Genomic DNA, 22,464 nt, shown 5'->3' on the forward strand with positions numbered 1-22,464 from the left:
AGTAAAAAGGCTAACAGCAACTGCTCATGATCTACGATCTCCAGCTCCCAGCCAGTCTCAAGAACTCAGTGTTACTACTCACTGTCTTCAACAAAGGCTGTCCTACTCTTGGACAGAAAACTAGAGGGAGGGTTCAATACTTCTTCTTCTTGTGAGCTAGAACATGGTAGGGTTGAGGATTTTTTAGACTGCATTTCATTAGGACCTTGGGCACCTAGAAAATATTAAAGGTAAAATTTTTTAATGCTGTTAGACTAAAAGCTAAAAGTTTAGTACCTTGAGGATAAAAATATCAGAAATGACATAAATTATATAACTGTGTTGGTCTGATTGCTTGAAATACCAAATACTTTTTCATAACTAATAGCAATATGTAGTTTTGTAGCCCAGAATCATTTATGTAACTTAAAAGCAGTTTTACACAATGTTTCATTCCTCTGCTTTAGAAAAATAGGGGGCAGAGTTGTAGAAATGCTGACTGTTGCACAGGTGTATCTCTGAGCTAGAAGTCTTGGTTGGAACCATAATCAAAGATTTATAGGTCAAGCAAATGTTCTGATTTTTTTCTTTTAAAAAAATATTTATTTTTATTTATTTGGATGCCCCAGGTCTTAGTCGGGGCATGTGGGATCCAGTTCCCTGACCAGGGAATGAATCCTGGCTCCCTCCATTGGGAGTGCGGAGTCTTAGTCATCAGACCACCAGGGAAATCACAAGTTTTGTCTAATTTTTGAATGGTTAATATTTTGAATCAGCTCTATAACATTATGATATTACATAGAAAGCTATATTAAAATAGTTCTGAAATTGAGGAAATACCACTTTGCTGCCTTGAAAATCTATAATACACAAACTCCCCATAAACAAAATGGATTTCCCCTTTTTTTGATGGAATTTCTCCTAAAAACTCACGGTTCGTTATCACCAAGAACTTTTGTCAGAGTGAAAGTTACACATTTAATTATCTCTCAACTTCAGATTGTTTTAGAACCTACTGTTTTATCACTGCAGAGATTGTGAACTTCTCTATTGTAAACATTAATATTTCAATTAGGGATTTCCCTGGTGGCTTAACAGTTAAGATTCTGGACTTTTACTGCTATGGCAGCCTGAGTTCAACCCCTGGTCAGGGAACTGAGATCCAGCAAGCTACATGGCACAGACAAAAAAGAAATTATGTATTTATATAATAAATACATAACATCTCATTTACAAAAAAAAAGGTCCTCAGTAGAACAAATCAGGGAAGATAGAAGTACAAACTTCCTGTTATACAGTAAATAAATCAGGGGATTTAATGTACAGTAAGTAAAAGTGTTAGTTGCTTAGTCATGGCCGACTCTTTGCCACCCCACAGACTGTAGCCCACCAGGCTCCTCTGTCCATGGAATTCTCCAGGAAAGAATACTGGAGTGGGTAGCCACTCCCTCCTCCAGGGGATCGCCCCAACCCAGGGATCGAACCTGGGTCTCCAGCACTGCAGGCAAATTCTTTACCGTCTGAGCCACCAGGGAAGCCCCAGTGTACAGCACGGTGACTACAATTAATACTGTGTTGACGGGGGCAGTGCTCTGGGCACCAGAAGCCTCCTCCTCTATAAGGAGTCTAGTTCACGCCACCTGTAAAACAAACCCAGCTCGTACAGAGGCCTCACTACCGCCTCCCCAACTCAAGTCACAGAGCAGCAAGCCTTGGCCAGGTTTGCATCAGGATGAGATCCTGCTGTGTATCTTATTACAAGGTGCTTAAGAAGGGATTTCTCCTTACTCACGGGAAAGGTATAAGGAAGGGAGGATGGCCAAGATGCCAGAGTACAGACCCTGAACTCACTTCTTCTCATAGGCATACCAAAACCACAACATCTGCTGAACAACAGTTGATGAAGAAGATAGGAACCTACCAAAAAAGATCTTCTGTAACTAAAGACATCAAGAAGGAACCACAGCGAGATGGTAGGAGGCGCAGACTTGCAATATAGTCAAGTCCCATACCCCAAGGTGGGTGACCCACAAACTGAAGAATAATTACATTGCAGAGGTTCTCCCAAAGGAGTGAGCTCCCTGGCCTGAGGGTCCTGCACTGGGAAGATGAGCCCTCAGAACATCTGGCTTTGAAGGCAAGTGGTGATTACTTTTAGGAGTCCCAAAAGGCTGCAGGAAAGAAATTTCATTCTTAAAGGGCACACACAAAATCTCTATTCTGGGACTGGGGACAGAAGCAGTAATTTGAGAGAGGCCTAGGCCAGACCCACTTCCTGAACTCAAGAGTCTCCCGGTGAGACAGGTGGCAGCTGCAGCTCACCCCGGGTACACAGAGCCTGGGGGCAGCCATTGTGAGGAACTCCTTCTACCACATGGACCTTGGTGCTGGCAAGCATTATTGTGAAATCCAACCTCTAGCTTATTAGCACCAGGACCTGGCCCTACCCAAAGCCTGTAGGAACCAGTGCTGGGACACAGGCCAAGCAACTGAGCAGGGACACAGCCCCACCCATCAACCGACAGGCTGCCTTAAGACCCCTGGACTTCACCCACCAGTGAGCATGCAGCAGTTCCAAGATCTAGATCCGCTGGCCCTGGCCCTGACCTCAAGGGAGCCTGCTCTAGCCTCTGGACCAGTTTCTCCCACCAGGGGGCAGACATCAGACACAAGAAAACTAGTCCTGCAACATATGGATCAGTAGGCCAGACCCCTCACTGGGACAGCTGGGCCCCAGCCCTGGCCACTAGCAGGCCAACACAAGCTTCAGGGCACCCCAGACCCTGTACCCGACTGTGCCAGAACTGTCCACACCCAGCAGTCAGACACCAGCTCCGGGACCCCTGGGCTCTGCAAATGGACTCCAAGACCTGCTCTGCCCGTGTATAAGACAGCACTTAGCCAGGATTTGGCTTCACCCACCTACCGGCAGGAAACAGCTCTGCAGCCTTCAGTCTGACTCCACCCACCACTGAGCCAGCACTAGCCCTGGGGGTCTCTGAGGTTACGCAGTCAGCCACCTTGTGACCAGCCAACCAGCAGCTGGCAGCCTCAGCACAAGGCAGGGCCTGGCAACCAACTGGACCAGGGGCCAACCAAGCGGAGCAAATAGCCCACCACAACCGAAGGCCCCATGCAGTCCTCATAGGGGCAACCGCTAGAGCATACAGCTCAGGGGACCAGCGGGGGACATATTGCTGGGATGCACAGGCCATTTCCAACAAAAAGCCATTTCTCCAGTAGGGAAACTTAATCAATGTACCAGACACATAAAAACAGCAACTTAGGCAAAATGTGGTGACAGAAGAACATGTTCCAAACAGAGCAACAAGGTAAAACCGCAGAACTAAGTGAAGTGGAGACAGGCAATCTACCAGAGAAGGAGTTCAGGGTAGTGATTGTATAAGATGATCAAAGAACTCAAGAGAACAATGGCTGCACAGAATGAGAAGCTAGAAGTTTTTAACAAAGAGAAAATAAAGAGCAAAACAGAAATGAAGAATACAATAACTGAAATGAAAAATACACTAAAAGGAATTAAAGTAGACTAAAGGATATAGAAGAATGGATCAGCCAGCTAGAAGAGAGTAGCAGAAATCAGTGACACTGAATGAATTTTTAAAAATGATAAGAAATGACAACATTTAAATAGATTTTTAGGACAGTATCATGTGCACTGATACTCCCATTGTACAGGTGCCAGGAGAAGAGAGAGAGAAAGGGAGCTGATAACATATTTTAGGACATAACAACTGAAAACTTCCCTCACCTGGGAAAGGAACAGATATCCAAGTCCAGGAAGTACAGGAAGTCCTACAAGACAACTCTAGTTCTAAGGGTAAAAATTAAAAACTGCTCTTGTTACTAAAAGCAATGAGGGAGAAGAAACAAGGGAATTCCCTCAAGGCTATGTGCTGACTTCTCAGGAGAAACTCTGCAGGCCAGAAGGGAGTGACAGGCTATATTTAAAGTGATAAAAGGGAAAAACCTACAACCAGGAATACTCTAGCCAGAAAGACTCTCATTCAGATTTGATGGAGAGATCAAAAGCCTTATAGACAAGCAAAAACTAAGAGTTCAGCATCACCAAACCAGTTTTACAACAAATGTTAAAGGAACTTCTCTGAATTAAAAAAAAAGGCTATAAGCATGAAAATTATGAAATGAAAATGTTCACTGGTACAGGCAACCTTATACAGAAAAGGTAGGAAATCATCCACACACAAAGCTAATAAGGTTAGAAGACAAAAGTAACAAAATCATGAATATTCACAATAAGGAACTGTCGTTTAGATGCCAAGTCGTCTCCGACTCTTTTGCGACCCCATGGACTGTAGCCTGCTAGGCTCCTCTGTCCATGGGATTTCCCAGGTAAGAATATTGGACTGGGTTGCTATTTCCTTCTCCAGGGAATCTTCCTAACCCAGGGGTCGAACCTGTATCTCCTGCACTGGCAGGCAGATTCTTTACCACTTAGCCACTAGGAAAGCCCAGTTAAGGGATCCACAAAATAATTAGATATAAAATATAACATCAAAAGCAATAATTGTGAGGGGAGGAGAGTACAAATGCAGGGCTGTTAAAAAGGACTTGAAAGTGAGAGATCAGCAACTTAAAACAATCATGTATATATACAGATTGCAATTAATCTATGACAAGACAAAAAATACAATAGAGAAAAGACTGTCTCTTCAATAAGTGGTGCTGGGGAAACTGGACAGTTACATATTAATAAATGAAACTAGAACATTTTCCCACACCATATACAAAAATAAACTCAAAATGGATTATAGGTCTCAATGTAAGACCAAAACCATAAAACTCCTAGAAGGAAATACAGGCAGAACACTTTTTGAAACAATCGTACCAATACCTTTTTGGATCTATCTCCTAAAGCAAAGGAAATAAAAGCAAAAATAAACAAATGAAAGTGAAACAAATGAGACCTCGTTAGACTTAAAAGTTCTGCAGAGCAAAGAAAACCATCACAAAAAGACAACCTTTAAAATTAGAAAACATCTGCTAATGAGATGACTGAAAAGGGGTTAATATCCAAAGTATATAAATAGCTCATACAACTCAACATCAAAAACCAAACCCCAATTTAAAAATGGGCAAAAAACCTGAACAGATATTTTCCCAAAGACGACACAGAGATAGCCACAGGTACATGAAGAGACTCTCAATACTGCTAATCAGAGAAATGCAAATTAAAACCACAATGAGATTATCACCTCACACTTGTCAGAATGGCTTATCAAAAAGATCACAGATTAACAAATGTAGGTGGAGATGTGGAGAAAAGGGAACCCTGGTACCCTGCTGGTGGGAATGTAAATTGGTGCAGCTACTGTGGAGAACAAAACAGCAGTTTTTCAAAAAGCTAAAAACAGAACTACCATTTGACCCAGCACTTCCACTTTTGCTATATATTCAAAATAAAAGAGAACATTAATTTGAAAAGACACGTGCACCCCAATGTTCATAGCAGCATTATTTTTAATCGCCAAGATAAGGAAGCAAACTGTGTCCATTAACGAATGGATAGAAAAAACATGGTTTATGTACACACACGCTGGGATACTACTCAGTCATAAAAAAGAACGAAAATTTTGCCATTTACAACAACATGAATGGACTTTGAGGGTATTATGCTAGTGAAATAAGTTAGAGAAAGACAAACACTATATATAATATCACTTATATGTGGAATCTACAAAATAAAAGTAGTGAATGTAACAGAAAGGAAATAAATTCACAGATACAGAGAATAAACTAATGGTTACTAGTGGAGAGAGGGACAAGATAGGGATGGGGGTTAAGTACAAACTATTATGTATAAAATAAAGTTACAAGGATATATCATACAACACAGGGAACACAGCCAATATTTTATAACTACGTGTTCAGTCACTCAGTCATGTCCTGACTTTGTGACCCCATGGACTGTAGCCCGCCAGGCTCCTCTGTCCGTGGGATTCTCCAGGCAAGAATACTGGAGTTGATTGCCATGCCCTCCTCCAGGGGATCTTCCCGGCTCAGGGATCAAGCCCGGGTCCCCCACGTTGCAGGTGGATTCTTTACCATCTGAGCCACCAGGGGAGACCTATAAAAACTATAAATGGAGTATAAAATTTAAAAATTGTGAATCACTATGTTGTACACCTGTAACTTATATAATATTGTACATTAACTGTATCTCAATTTTAAAAGAGGTTTAAGAAAAATTACTGTTGTATACTTGAAAGTTGCTAATAGAGTAAATCGTAAAAGTTCTCATTACAAGAAAAAATTGGTAAGTTTTCAGTAATGAATGTTAACTAGACATACAGACTTAAATTGAAGAAAGTAGGGAAAACCACTAGACCATTCAGGTATGACCTAAATCAAATCCGTTATGATTATACAGTGGAAGTGACAAACAGATTCAAGGGATTCGATCCGATAAACAAGAGTGCCTGAAGAACTACAGATGAAGGTTCATAACATTGTACAGGAGGCAGTGATCAAAACCATCCCCAAGAGAGAGAAATGCAAAAAGGCAAAATGGTTGTTTGAGGAGGCCTTACAAATAGCTGAGAAGAGAAGAGAAGTGAAAGGCAAAGGAGAAAAGGAAAGATATATCCATCTGAATGCAGAGTTCCAAAGAACACCTAGAAGAGATAAGAAAGCCTTAGGTGAACAATGCAGAGAGATAGACGAAAACAACAGAATGGGAAAGCCTAGAGATCTCAAGATTAGAGATACCAAACATTTCACGCAAAGATGGGCACAATAAAGACAGAAACAGTATGGACCTTACAGAAGCAGAAGAGATTTAAGAAATGACAAGAATACACAGAACTGTACAAAAAAGGTCTTAATGACCCAGATAACCATGATGATGTGATCACTCACCTAGAGCCAGACATCCTGGAGTGTGAAGTCAAGTGGGCCTTAGGAAGAATTACTATAACAAAGTTAGTGGAGGTGATGGAATTCCAGCTGTACTTCAAATCTTAAAAGATGATGCTGTAAAAGTGCTGCACTCGATATGCTAGCAAATTTGGAAAACTCAGCAGTGGGCACAGGATTGGAAAAGGTCAGTTTTTATTACCATTCCAAAGAAGGGCAATGCAAAAGAATGTTCAGACTACCACACAATTGCACTCATTTCACACCTTAGCAAAGTAATGCTCAAAATTCTTCAAGCTAGGCTCAATTTTAGAAAAGGTTTAAAAATACTTTTCTCAGTATGTGAACCAAGAACTTCCAGATGTCCAAGTTGGATTTAGAAAAGGCAGAAGAACCAGAGATCAAACTGCCAACATCTGTTGGATCATAGAAAAAGGGAATTCCAGAAAAATAGCTACTTCTGCTTCACTGACTACGCTAAAACCTTTGACTATGTGGATCACAACAAACTGTGGAAAATTCTTAATGACATGGGAATACCAGACCACCTTACTTGCCTTCTGAGAAATTTGTATGCAGGTCAAGAAGCAACAGTTAGAACCGGACATGGAACAACAAACTGGTTCAAGACTGGGAAAGGAGTACGTCATACGTCAAGGCTGTATATTGTCACCCTGCTTATTTAACTTACATGCAGTGTGCATCATGTGAAATGTCAGGCTGGATGAAGCTCAAGCTGGAATCAAGATTGTCAGGAGAAATAGCAACAACCTCAGATATGCAAATGACACCACCCTAATGGCAGAAAGCAAAGAGGAACAAAGAGCCTTTTGATGAAGGTGAAAGAGGAGAGTGAAAAAGCTGGCTTAAAACTCAACATTCAAAAAACTAAGATCATGACATTTGGTCCCATCACCTCAAGGCAAATAGATGCGGCAAAAATGGAAACAGTGACAGACTTTATTTTCTTAGGTTCCAAAATCACTGTGGATGGTGACTGCAGCCATAAAATTAAAAAACGCTTGTTCCTTGGAAGAAAAGTTATGACAAACCTAGACAGTGTATTAAAAAGCAGAGACATTATTTCGCTGACAAAGGTCCGTCTAGTCAAAGCTATGGTTTCCAGGAGTCATGTATGGATGTGAGAATTGGTCCATATCCATAAATAAGGTTGCGTGCCGAAAATTGATGCTTTCCAATTGTGGTGCTGGAGAAGACTCTTGAGAGTCCCTTGGACAGCAAGGAGATCAAACCAGTAAAACCTAAAGGAAACCAACCCTGAATATTCATTGGAAGGACTGATGCTAAAGCTCCAATAAATTTGGCCACCTGATGCAAAGTGATGCACTTGATTCACTGGAAAAGATCCTAACGCTGGGAAAGACTGAGGGCAGGAAAAGAAGGGGGCGACAGAGGACAAGATGGTTGAATGGGATCATTCATCAATGGACATGAGTGTGAGCCGACTCGGGGAGAGAGTGAAGGACAGGGAAGCCAGGCATGCTGCAGTCTATGGGGTCACAAAGAATTGGACACGACTGAGTGACTGAACAACAAGATATACTGTGATATTCCTTTTGCAATATACACAAAGAATCATATTGTATACCTGTATAATAATATATGTCAATTATACTGCAATAAAGATTTATAATCCTGGAATTAAAGTCTGAATTAGATGCCTAAGAATATGTATGATGACATTTATCTGATGACTTAAATCCAAATATAAAAGGAAGCTACCATGATATCAAACCCAAACACCTCAGCCTGGCTTTTCTCTCAACCTTTTCTTTTTCCCTTGAATTGTGTTTCATCTGAATAGCTAAAATATGAAAACAAGTAATTCACTTTTTATAGATACAACGTTTCTACATGCACTGGCTATCACAGAATACCATTTCTAAAACCACCATCCCTTTCATCTGACACTCTGCCTTGAAGAAACCTTGCATTACCTACACTTGACTCTGGTATTCTGCTCCTTTGCCCACCTTAGTGGCAAGTAGATGTCTATGGCCTACTGTCTGACCTCCCAGGCTCTCTGAACACAATTCCTTGGAAAGGAGAGTCTATTCTTTGGAATTAAGAGTACTGAAGCAGAGAAGGATTTCAAAGATGGTTTAGTTGAATTCTCTAACTTCACACTGGAAGAAACGGGCTCAGAAAACAGAAGGGGCTTGTCCTCAGTCACACAGCCAGTACAGCGTCTGGAAGAGAATGTGGGCCACTTGACTGCCATAATTTAATGTACTTCATTCAACTCTACCATTCCTCTTCAACTCCAAAAAATACCTACTGTGGGCCTGTTGTTTTCCTAATTTGGGGGATACTAAGACAAATATGAAAGATTTTACTATACATTTCACTTATTTGTCTTATTTACTGACTGCCCCCACCAGTAGAATATATGTGCCGCGAGGGAAGGGAGTTGCGTCTGTGTCTGCTTTTGTTTAGCACCGTATCACCACTGCCCGGCACAGGGAAGGCACTGAACAAATACTGGCTGAAGGTATATGAGGTGGCTGCTGTCCCTGCAATTCAGTTTACACAATGTCAAACTCTAAAGTGACTGTGCAAGGTTGAGAATGGTGTCAGTGAAATAAGGCAAGACCACCCCACTGCAGGAATACCGAGCGAGTCTGCCAGGGACAAAGAGGAAGAGGACTCCAACAGAAGAAACTACATGGTGCTGCCTGGTGGCCGAACGGTTAGGATTCTGGGTTTTCACTGCTGTGGCCCAGGTTCAGTCCCTGGTCAGGGAACTGAGATCCCCCAAGCTGTGGAGCACAGTCAAAAAAAAAAAAGAAAAAAAGAAACTATTGTTTGGCCAACAATCTGTTCGAGTTTTTCTGTACCATCTTATGTAAAAACCCGAATGAACTTTTTGGCCAACTCAATATATGATGACAAGAAAAGAGCAAGACAGCCAAGATGAGCAGAACAGAAGTGGGATGGCTGGAGGACGGCAAGGTGAGAGGCTCAATGGGCCTGTATATAAGCAGTAGACTGTTGGAATTACAGCCTGAAGCCTGGGAGAAAAACTGCTACTGGATGTATGGACTTGGTTGAAACTATGAAAGAAATGAGTCACCCAGCTTGGAAAACTACACTTAGTGGGTATTCTGAATGTGACTGTTAAGCTGCATCCAGAATTTTCTTCCTACGGTATCAAGTCCCACATGTGCATTCATGCATGTTAAGTCTCTTTAGTCATGTCCGACTCTCTGCAACCCTAGCGACTATAGCCCACCAGGCTCCTCTGTCCATGGTCTCCAGGCAAGAATACTGGAGAGGGTTGCCAAGCCATCCTCCAGGGGATCTTCCCTACCCAGGGATCGAACCCGCATCTCCTGTGTCTCCTGCATTGGCAGGCGGCTTCTTCACCACTAGTACCACCTGGGAAGCCCCGCATATTACATGACAAACTTGCAGGCACCTATTTGCCCATGCACCTGGGACTCCCACTTGACTCATTTTGGACCACTGTTCATATTTCGTGGGTGATGGTAGCATTCTGGAATTTCAATTCTGATGTCCAGTTAGGGCTCTCTACTCAACTTTTAAAAACTCCTAGGTATAACTATTTACATTTTCATAGTTGTATGCTGAATAATAACTGATATTTAAAGTTTAATTACTCACCATTACTTCTTAGAGAAAAGGTGTATGCTGTGTCTCCAAGTCTAATTATTTCACCAGTGGATTCTGCTTCATCTCCATCCCAGGAGGAGCCCAATGCCCCAGACGATAAGGAACACCTGAAAGAGTTTCTTCACTTACTCATGGCCTGGCCTGACCACAAGGGCCCTTCCAGTGAGGATCCCAAGAACTGCTTCAAGTAGCCTGCCTATGAATGCTCAGACTGGTCATCACTATGTGAGAAAAAAGGGAGACTTTCCCTTTTGCTGCTTATCTGATATATGTATGGTGGGAAAAGCAGTGTATAAAGTGTCAAGGATTAAATGTATAAGAGAAGACACACAGAGAACAATAAATATTGGTTACTTTAGGGGTGTGAAGGGAATCTGGGTAGGATATTAATTTTGTACTAAACATCCTTCTATTGTTTTACTTTTGTACTTTTTTTTAATCTAATAATGAAAAATTAAGTCCAGAAATTTATTTTCTGATAGTCTTCTTTAGACACATTTTTCACAATGTGCTATATTTAAATAAAAAAGCTTTGCTTGTGCTTTTCAAACCACGACAAACTCCACAAAGTAAATGATAATCAGATACTTAAAAGAAAATCTTAGTATCATATTCAATCTCTACTAAGCAGAAGTATAATCAAGCCTGTAACAACATTACATTTTGCCTATGAAAACAGCACAAATTTAAAAACTCTGGTATTTAATAGGGAACAATACTGGTTGGTGACTACTGGGCAGTCACCCAGCACTTTCATACTGCTGGTGGGTATACTTTGAATCACCCTATATCATTCATAGTCTTTGACTTTGAATACAGCTTAAATATATGAGAAGAAAAATTAAAGCATGTATCACCTTAAAATGTAAATATATATTAAAAAACTACCTCTACTGAAGAGGAATGGTTTAGTAAATTATGATGCACCTATTTGCATAGTATGTTATACAGTGATTAAAAATGATTATAAAGAGTTTATCAAGTTAGGAAAAGACTTGATGTGTTAAAACTAAATTTTAGCAAACAAAATTATACATACAATATGACTAAATCCCAAAAGAAAAATATAGTTAAAAAAAAAAGACTAAATTACAACAAAATGTTAATAAGCAGTTACTCAGTTCTGAATGATATAGTTCATCTTATTCTTTGTTTTTTGCTTCTTTTTTACTCCAAGTACTTTCCAAGTATTCTGCAAGGAACATAAATTGTTTTGGTGATCAAGGAAATGTTTTAAATTAAGTAGGCAATTAATGCTGAGATTATACATAGCTCAAGGTGCTTAAAACTCTCTCAGGGAGGTTTAAAGTAAGTTAGTAAAAAAAAAAATGAGAAGTTAGTAAAATTCACGTTAGCTTTGTTTTTTGCTGCCATTCTGGTATACTGTGTGCCAATTTTAATTCTTAGAAGAAGGAAAAGCATAACTTGTTTTGATTAAATTCACAGACATTGAGAGCTACCTCTCAAAAGAAACTCTTTTCCATGATGATCTGGATTCTTTAGTATTTTCTCGATCTTCCAAAGGGTCTCCTCGATGGGATTCTTTAGAACCCTGTCCAGTTTCACCTGTTTGGAACAGATAAAAAACAATACCAAAAAAAAAAAAAACAAACAAACAAAAACCCACCTCAAGTTAAAAAAAGAAAAAACAAGTTAATGCAATTATTTCTCTACAGGGCAGGCACAGAAGTAAGGACAGCAAAATATCCTCAACCCCTTACTGGTCAACTAGGCTCCTGTGAAAGTGAAGTAAGAACCAAATCATTACTTGCAATGAGTATGCATTACCTGGGTAACAAAGCAGCAACACAAGTGCTGCTTTCTAACAAGAGTCTACAGTTGTACTAGCAATGTTTTCTTCTTTAAGCTAGGTGGTAGGTTCATGTATTCTTTATACCTATCTGTAAGGGATGTCTGAGGCAGAATGTCTAGGGTGTAGCTTCAGAAAAACATGACTGTGTCAGCCTAACTCAAGCTCCACGACAATAATGCCTTAGCAGGAGAGAGACCACATTAAGATGCGGATGAAATTTTCCCTAAGACTATCAACCTTGGAAATTCCCTGGTGATCCAGTGGTTAAGACTCTGCCCTTCTGTAGGGGTTCATCCCTGGTCGGCAAACTAGGATCCCACATGCCATACTGAGTGGCCAAAAAAAGAGAAGACTATCAAACTTTTTTCTACCCCAACATACTAGAGAAATACATTTTCACATTGGCAGTAACTGAGCGAGTGATTTCAGGAGGTATGTGGGCGAAATCTCCTACTTCAGATCTACCCGTCTGCATATTCTCATCCCACTTCACTTTTTTCTATTTCTATATTCACCAAACAACATTTTAACAACGTTAGTCAATATTCATTGTGTAGCAACTCTGGGCTAGGCTCAGTACTAAACCATTTATGTGTATCTATTAACCTTTCCTACAACCGTGAAAGAATTTCCGATGGAGAAAACTGGAGCTTAGAAAGGATCAGTCATACAGTGAGGGTGGAGATTTAGTCATACAGTGGGCAGCAGCACTGAGTCCACAGTTTGCCTTTAATTTCCTTGTTCTGCAGTGGTAAATGATAATGCCAGCTCAGAAGAAACTGCCCTATACCTGACTTGACTAGTAATAAATATTTCCTGCTATTAATTGGCATTTTGAGATTCTGATCAGCTCCAGGAAGTCCTGTTGTATAAATCTGGACCCGCAAAGTTGAGAACCAGACTTCAGAAAACATCCTCCAACTCCATCTGAGCACCTCCCTCCTAGCAGCAGTAAGCTCACCACAGCCTCCTGCCCTCCCCTGGAGATTCCCCAATCAGCATGTCATCTTTTACCAGCCTCACATATAGGTATCTCTCAGTTCTGTCCTCCTCTCCAACCCCATTATCATCCCCCACTACCTGTAATCAAGTACTATGTCATAAAAACTGCTGTCTCTAGGAGGTTTCAAATCAATAAATCTACTGCAGGTAGTTTTCTTCCTCTTATTTTTGCTGCTAAAATGACTAGGAAACCATAGAGCATCAAATACCTGTGGCAGCCTTGAATTAGGTCAGGTTTTTTTTGCACGTCATTCACTCCCTCCCAATTCTCTTACAATGCTTTTTATTGTATGTACTTATGGCAGTCTCCCTAACTTGAGTATAGGTTTATTTGAGAGCAATAAATATGGCATGCAGCTTTGACTCTTCCCAGCGTTCCTAGGTTGATATTTAACATATCAATATATTACACACTCTGAAGTTTTCTGAAATTAAAAAAAATATACAGTATGGGGCATCCTTCAAACTTTCCTTCTATGCCTTATCTTTATATGCTTTTAAATCTTTTCAGCAACAAAAAGAAAACTATCTCTAAAGAATTTAATTTCAGATGTTATAATCATGGCATAGGTATCAGCATCAACAATGTGAGAATTAGAAACCAAGAGCCTGCCCTCATTTTTTGTCTTCATTTGTACTAGAATTTATATAAATTGCTACGGCAGCTAAAAACTTGTTTTGGATAACTTCACAATAGTAAACGTATTCTGAGTCATATATTATTCACTGTATATCAATGTTGGTGTTGTTCAGTCACTCAGTTGTGTCTGACTCTTTGTGACCCCATGGACTACAGCACACCAGGCTTGCCTGTCCTTCACCATCTCCTGCAGCTGGTTCAAACTTATGTCCATTGAGTCAGTGATGCCATCCAACCACCTCATCCTGTGTCATCCTCTTCTCCTGCCTTCAATCTTTCCCAGCATCAGGGGCTCTTCAAATGAGCTGGCTCTTCGTATCAGGTGGCCAAAGTACTGGAGCTTCAGCTTCAGCATCTGTCCTTCCAATGAACATTCAGGACTAATTTCCTTTAGGATTGACCGGTTTGATCTCCTTGCAGTCCACGGGACTCTACCACTCTCACCACTCTGTGGTGTTGGAGTCTCCAACACCACAGTTCAAAAGCATCAATCGTTTAGCACTCAGCCTTCTTTATGGTCCAACTCCCACATCTATACATGACTGCTGGAAAAACCATGGCTTTGACATGGACCTTTGTTGGCAAGGTAATGTCTCAGCTTTTTAACATGCTGTCTATGTTGGTCATAGCTTTTCTTCCAAGGCAAGGGTCTTTTAATTTTATGGCTATAGTCATCATCTGTAGTGATTCTGGAGCCCAAGAAAATAAAGTCTGTCAATGTTTCCATTGTTTCCCCATCTATCTGCCATAGAGTGATGGGACAGGACGCTGATTTTTTTGAGCGTTGAGTTTTAAGCCAGCTTTTTCACTCTCCTCTTTCAATTTCATCAAGAGGCTCTTTAGTTCCTCTTCGCTTTCTGCCATAAGGGTGGTGTCATCTGCGTATCTGAGGTTATTGATATTTCTCCTGGCAATCTTGATTCCAGCTTGTGCTTCATCCAGCCCAGCATTTCACATGATGTACTCTGCATATAAGTTAAATAAGCAGGGTGACAATATACAGCCCTGACGTACTCCTTTTTCAATCTGGAACCAGTCCATTGTTCCATGTCCAGTTCTAACTGTTGCTTCTTGACCTGCATACAGGTTTCTCAGGAGGCAGGAGAAACCTGTATGCATTTTGTACTGTTGATCAATCCAAACTGGTAAGACACAGAGGTCCTTCTTTTTTTTTTTTCCAATGATAGGTAACAGTACATGAAAACCTCCAAGCGCCTCTTTTTTAAAAAATTTGTTTTATATTACCTGGCTGCATTAGGTCTTAGTTGTGGCACCTGGAATTTTCAATCTTCAATGCAGCCTGTGGGACCTAGTTCCCTGACCAAGGATCAAACCCGGGCCCCTGTATTGGGAATACAGAGTCTTAGCCACTTAACTATCAAGGAAGTCCCTAACTTTCTTCTGTACTATTTCTTCAGGATAAATCCCTAGAAATGGGATTTATGGAGTCAAAGATTATGAATAACTCCTATACACTAGTGATCCAGTTTAAATATAACCAGAACACTTTTGGAAAATATTAATAACTCACCGATAAAAAAACATAAAATCAAGATTTCACACAACAAACTGTTACAATTTGGGGAACTGAATTACCTGAAGAGTAAAATAAATATTCAAGCTGTCACAAACCTAGGTGTAGGCCGAAGACAGAAACATAACAACTCTTTCTGTTGATGCCTTGGCAATATCCAAAGTTGTACAAAAATGGCAGTTCTGACATGGGAATTACTGAGTAAGGAATTTCATGTAATAACAAGACCATAAGCAATTTTAACTAGATTTAGCTTCCTATTACATACTAGCTTTAAAGTAATTTATAAGCAATACCCAAGTTGACAAAGGATGTGATGATTAGATAAGAGTTTTCAACCACTTCAACAGTGAGAACTGAAATTTAATTTACAATTAAATTTGTCAGATACAGTGTATTAATGATTCTAATTCCTAAGGGAAAAAATAGGCAAAAAGATGAAAAGGGAAATAACAGAATATAAATCAAGCCAAATGTTATTCTTAAACTTACTTTTCTCATGAGATGTTTCACTGATGTGTTCTGTAAGATACTCCAGCAACCCATCAAATATTTCTAGAAGATTCTTAATAGATTCTTTATCTCCTTTCACTATATTTTCTCCTGAACACAGAATACAGAGCTATTAAAAAAAATTGACCAAGAAATTGAAAGCCTCATGAGTTTGAAATGGATATACTAGTGTAAAAATAGTGTTCAGGACACAGGATTATAAATTAACTCGAGAAAAAATGACAATATAAACATTAAAAATATCAATTTCCTAAAAAAAAAAAATCAATTTCCTGATACTTGATTATATTTGAAAAATGGTAGTCCTGAACATTATGGGTGATAATTCATTGGCATAGTCCTTCATTTATGAAGAAGCAAAATAAGTGAACTTCATCCTATAAGATTTATACTAAAGTATAAAAACAAAAAAAATAAAGTATAAAAACAACTAAGCCGAATTTTACTAGCCGGGTAAATATGGAATGATGGTGGTGTGACTTGTTCTGAAGACAACAGCAGTAGAGAATATAAAACAAAAACAAACTTCAGATACCTTCATCAGGAATTCCTAATTTTTAAAATTTGTTAACTCCTATTCACTTACTACAGGTTATACCATTTTTTAATTAAAAACTGAGCCAGTTCCCTGCACATAAAGCTCCTTTTAATCTCACCTTACCCCCAACTCTCCAACCTTACCTTCCATTATACCAACTTAATACCTAGAAACTAACCTTTAAACAGTCTCCAGCACGGTACCTGGCTCAAATAGATTTTTAATAAATGTTAAGTTGAAATGTTGACAAGAAATGGGCTGCAAAATCATGAAAACTTGACATGTTTAATATCACCTAAAATGGACTCTGAGCAACCTGAGGTATGGCTGGAACTTAAAACTCCTGAGACACTTGGGCTGTCCTTTGGGAGATTAGATTTGGCATGAATTCTAACAAGTATGGGAGAGGTGGAGTGGAAATTTGATATTTGAGATAATCCAGTCATTCATAACCTCAGTCATGATGCAAAAAAAAAACCCAAAAAAACTAAACCAGAAATATGATGTTTTACAACACTCCAGTAAAGACAGTCAATGTTTGATAGTTTTTTTTTGTTTAAAACAACTGAACAGAAATCTTAAGCCCTATGTTTTTTTTTTCTTAAGCCCTATGATTTCTGGCTTAACAAGATACACAAGCATACCCCAAGGACATATCCAAGACTTCTGGTTTCCAGGACGGGGAGCATACTCTGCCAACCCAGCAACAAGACTGCCGGCGAGAATGCAGTGCTTCAGAGTGTAGGAGAAACTGCTTTAAACAGCACACAAGGACTAAAAAGCTGCTTTGCAGTCTACTGGAGGAGGTAAGCAGTTTTGCAACTTTCTGTGGGGTGGGTATGAGTTGTCAGAGGCAACACCACATACCAGAAGTTCTGTAAGCAGACACGATCTTGGTATGTGGTATGTTTATATAGTAAACATAAATACCAAAAATTGCCCAATTGGGAGAGAAAGCCATTTCCAAAGAACAGGGAAGTCCCATCATTATCTCTCAAAATGAATTTTCTCCAAACTAATTTACCACATTTACTCACCTTGAACTACACTAAAAAACTTAAAGACAGTATTTCTGTAAAATGTTGCTATTACTACCCAAATAAGATATAAATGTCCTATCCTGGACTAAGATATATCTCTTTTAATGATTGTCAAAGAATGAAACAGTATACACTTTCTCTTAGTGATTCAGGTATAGTTTCAAGTCTCCAGAATTTCCTCTGTTCATTAGCCTGAAATAACCCTCATTTTCTATCTACCAAAACAGAGATTTACAAATGAAATTGTTATGTTGGGCTTTTGAATGTAAGCATGGATACTGTTTTGGAAAAAGGTTGAAAAACAATTTACAGTTTTATTTATTCTGAACAGGTAATACATTCATATGGTTCAAAATTTTAGAAGTGCAAAAGGTATAAGATGAAAAATCTCATCCCACCCTTGTCCAGTTCATCTCATCGGACTTAAATTTCTTACATGTACTTCTACAGAGTCCTTCTGCATTCAGTCAACTGCATATAACTTCTGAATTTGTTTTTACAAATAGAATATTCTGCAAATCAGCATTATAACTACATCATATTTTTCTCGTTCAATATATATTAGAGATCATTTCATGAATATGGAACAGTGTATTGGCATATAAAGAGCATCATCAATTATCTTTTATAGCTGCAGAGTAGTTCCCTATAAGAAACTATAGTAATTTATTTAATCTGTCCCTATTAATGGACACTCAGGTGTTTCTAATTTTTAGCTACTATAAACAAACAATGGTAGCTATATAGTAACAACAAAACACAATTCCAATTACCAGCTAGGATTCTGAGACCTATCCCAAACTCAACGTATGACTCTCTTGGAAAAGCTTTTAAGGATGCTGTCTTAACTATACCAGTGACTTGTCTTGCTTCAGTCTTGCTGTTTGGTCTATTTCACAACCTTACTCATTGGGTAAAACAAGGCTGAGTTCTAACCAACAAAATATTTTAGTAAAATGCAAAATTATCTGATGATTAAGTACATACCAACCTGTTATGTGAGACAGGCTGACCTGTAGGTAATCCAAAGCTAGCGAATCAATCACTGCTTGCACATTGTGAGCTTCATCCTCTTGATTCCTGGGAATAGCTACGAGATCTGTGGGGAAAGAACTCTGTAACTCTGCATCCTGTGCAAGTCCAAGTTTTCATCTAGCTGTCTCTGACCAGGCCTCTGAGCTATGCCCAGAAAGAGAGGGCCATAACATACGGATAAACATAGCCTGAATTCCACAAAGTAGAATCTTTATTGGTTGAATATGTAGTCAATCAACATATACATGGAGAAGGAAATGGCAACCAACTCCAGTATTCTCGCCTGGAGAATCCATGGGCAGAGGAGCCTGGTGGGCTAGTCCATGGAGTCGCAGAGAGTCGAACACGACTGGGCGACTGACACACACACGTACACAGCACATGTATGAACATGCTCCGTAGTAAGTGCCACGCTGAAGAAAGCTAAAGAGATCCATAAACTCAAGGAGATGCTAATACTCTAACGAGAGAGAGAGAACCCGTGAGGTGGGACTTTAACCCATAACCCCAGGCTGTTTTCCGTGAGAGGGAAAAAACTTGTAACAGGTGTGAAAGGAGGATTCATATATGTGCTGTTAAAGCAAGCTATTGGGAATTACTGGCATAAAGGCTTTTAAGATCAATATAGATCAGAGCAGAAAGATTTTAACAACAACTTAAATGTGGAGTTTCTCCTCTTGTATTGAGGAAGGTAAGTGTCTTGGGGAAGGATGAAATGAGTATTTTAAAAGACTGATTCAATAACTACATGCCTCTGTACTCTAAAGAGACTAGCATCAAAGATACCAGCTGGAGGCTATCCCATTATTCCAGGAAGTGATGAGGACACTGACTCATAACAATGGAGGGAAGAGGGACTGTACAGAGCTTTAGTGCTTAATGGTTGTAAACAATATAAAGATACAGAGGTAGTAGAGCAATCTGTGGATAAGGACTCAGAGACTTAACCAGGAACAGTACAAACAACAATTCTTATCCATAACATTGGTTAAATACCAAGACTCAACAAGTCTTCAAATTCCATTCAATTTTAGAACCCATGAAGGTACATTTACAGAGAAGGTGTAACTTTCACAGGACATTATGAATGATTAAACAGTTGATGACCAAGGCAGTTACTATAGGTGGGTCTCCTAAGACATTCATTAAGGCAATGAATGCTATTATTTAGATAAAAAGAAGACACAAAGAGAAATCTCAAGATTTTATATGTAAGATCTAACTAAAAAAAACTAGGAAAAAAAAAGGCACTAGAAATGTCTGGCCTAAGATATAGACACAATTACTTCTGCTTTTAAGTATTCTTACCTGGTACCTTTTCTCCCAAAATGGATTGATAAAGAGCAATAAAAACATTAGCATCACAGTCTTCTAGTTCTCGAATCCTCAGGTGTATGTGACATTTCAAAAGAAGATTATTGGCAATAGCTATCCACTCTTTTGGGAAAGGAAGGAAAAGATTAGTCTAATACTAGAAAAAGTCAAACACATTTCTTAAAAAAATAACCTCCACAAACACAGACACTAAATTCAACAGAAGATAAGGAATTTGATCGTTAAAGAATTTCGAAGACCCTCCTAAGTGATTTTTTTTCAATTAAAAAAAATTTTTTTGGCTACACCCTACAGTATAAGGGATCTTAAATCCCTGAACAAGGATCAAACCTGCATCCTCTACACTGGAAGGTGGAGCCCTAACCACTGGACTAGGCATGATTTTTGAAAAGCTGTATTTAATTTCTTGGGATGACTTCCAAAAAGCTGTAATTTCAATTTAGTCAAAACTAGGGACGGGGGGCAGGAGAAGAAGGGGACGACAGAGGATGAGATGGCTGGATGTCATCACCGATTCAATGGACAAGGGTTTGAGTGGACTCCGGGAGTTGGTGAGGGACAGGGAGGCCTGGAGTGTTGCGATTCATGGGGTTGCAGAGTCAGACACGACTGAGCGACTGAACTGAACTGATGATGCAAATTCAATTTTCACTGCTGCAACCTAAAATCTTAAGTTACCTACCATAGATCTCATTTTACTAACCATAGGTAGATGTTTTTTCAACACATTTACAAGTAAACAGGATTTCACAAACAAGACAGTTTGTTAATGATAATCTCAGGCTACTAGAAACTAATTAATGGATGTTGCTTCAAATTCCCCATAGTATTAGTCATGTTTTTAACCCAATTATCTTGTGCAAGTTGGAATTTCTCTGCTGCCCAAATAGGTGGTGATTAGCCTAGGCTGTGAAGAACTAGAGTAATGGCACCAACACTACTGCATTTGTTAGTTCTATTTTTAATTATACTTGACGTATATGAAAAGAGATACGGGAAATTCATAAAAACGCCTTTAAATTCAGAGCTAGCACATTACTAACTCTACCTTAGTTTCCTGTGTATCACCCCTCCGTTGGGATTAGCCAAATTATTTCAAGGGCTTCTCAACCAAAGGTAATTTAGCAAACCTGAAACACTTGTTCCCTGAAATAACTGGCGATTAAGGGGCAAGTTCTGTGCACATTATCTTCAGTATGTTCTAGAAATAAACGTGTATGTGTGGCAGTGTCAAGGCACGTTATCTCCCTCTCCCAGTGCCCATTACCTACAGCAGACCAAACCATGACAACTGGTTTGAACGCTGTCTTGGAAAAAAAGATGAAAGCGTCCTAGACAACCCAATCAGCTCGCTTTTCAAAAACGGCTCTACACAAAGCCAGTAACAGTAGAAAGCACTGAAGCGGGAAAATCCACCACTATTCTGTTTTGGGATGACAACAAGATTTTTAGAGCGCTAATACTCAGTCTCAGGCCCCGCAATGCAAGAGCAGAGGACACACTCCCTAGAAAATAAGAGGCTAAGGAAAGACACTTTCTGATCATTTACAGCCAACATGCCCCCGTGCTGCCGGCCTCACCGCAGGGCCCCTGTCTCCCCGCCCCAAATCAGGCTCGACAACTTCGAATGCGCCAGGGAGCGGGGCTGAGAAGTCCCAGCCAGAGAACCCGCCAACTACGACCGGGTTGTCTCACGAGCCCCGCCGGCAACACAGACCCACCCGAAGCCTCAGATAAGCTGGGGAGGAGCGTTCAGGACTTGGACTGAAAGGGGACTTAAGCACACACACAAACGGGGCTCCAGGCAGAGACTCACCAGCCTCTGAGCCGGCCATGTCGCGGAGGCAAGTCGCCGCCGGACTCCTAGCCGGGCGCGCGCACGGGACGGCGTCCGGAGTGGGCCGCACGGCGCAGACCCAGCGCTGACAGGAAGGGAAGCAAACAAAAGTGCAGGGAAGGGGTGCGGTGGAAGAGGGAGGGACGTTAAAACGGCTTCTCGCTGCTGATTGGTCACCGCGGGAGCATTTCCTCTGGCAGCACGTGCCGAGGTGGCGGTTTGCGAGCTCTAGATAACCATTTTTCACCAGCCAGACCGCGCTCAGGGGTCCTGGGGTGGGTGGGCTTGACAACCCGTGTCACCCAACAGCCCCGGCAGATTTCCCGGGGGCATTAGCACGGAACTTCCGGTGAGCTATTTCGTCTTGTACTCCTCCGCCGACGCCAAATGGGGAAGTAGTGCGTCCCGCTCACTCGGTGGGCGGGGGCAGCCACGTGACAATGGCAGGCTCCGCCTTCCTGTTGCCCCTAGTAATGGGCGTAAAGGCTCTTTGGAGACGTAAACATCTCCAAGGGGACCGAGTGGGTTGACCGGGGCTGGACGTTTTATTGTCTGGGCTAGACCTGGAAAAGGACGCAGTGGTTTCCCTGAAGTGTGAAAGACCAGAAAACGGTGAAGTCAAGAGAGTGCAGGCTGAGGCACCCCAGTGG

The 22,464-nt window shown here is 40.4% G+C and overlaps 1 protein-coding gene across 4 annotated transcripts in view; it reads right to left on the reverse strand.

Moving 5' to 3' along the window:
- CEP95 (centrosomal protein 95) overlaps window positions 1–22,134 on the reverse strand; it is a 35,994-nt gene extending 13,860 nt beyond the window's left edge. For 2 of the 4 annotated variants that reach the window (XM_065911132.1, XM_065911131.1), the window contains exons 1-7: window positions 21,794–22,134; window positions 19,951–20,079; window positions 18,599–18,706; window positions 16,009–16,119; window positions 11,988–12,093; window positions 10,519–10,634; window positions 83–214 (exon numbers count right to left, since the gene is read on the reverse strand). In XM_065911132.1, the coding sequence (XP_065767204.1) occupies window positions 83–214; window positions 10,519–10,634; window positions 11,988–12,093; window positions 16,009–16,119; window positions 18,599–18,706; window positions 19,951–20,079; window positions 21,794–21,812 (721 nt within the window). In that variant the 5' untranslated portion in view covers window positions 21,813–22,134. The remainder of the gene's footprint in view (window positions 1–82; window positions 215–10,518; window positions 10,635–11,987; window positions 12,094–16,008; window positions 16,120–18,598; window positions 18,707–19,950; window positions 20,080–21,793) is intronic. The other 2 variants (XM_065911134.1, XM_065911133.1) reach the window with 1 other exon arrangement.
- Between the last annotated feature and the right edge of the window lie 330 nt (window positions 22,135–22,464).

This window comes from Muntiacus reevesi, chromosome 18 (assembly GCF_963930625.1).
Source record: "Muntiacus reevesi chromosome 18, mMunRee1.1, whole genome shotgun sequence".
Classification (NCBI taxonomy): Eukaryota; Metazoa; Chordata; class Mammalia; order Artiodactyla; family Cervidae; genus Muntiacus; species Muntiacus reevesi.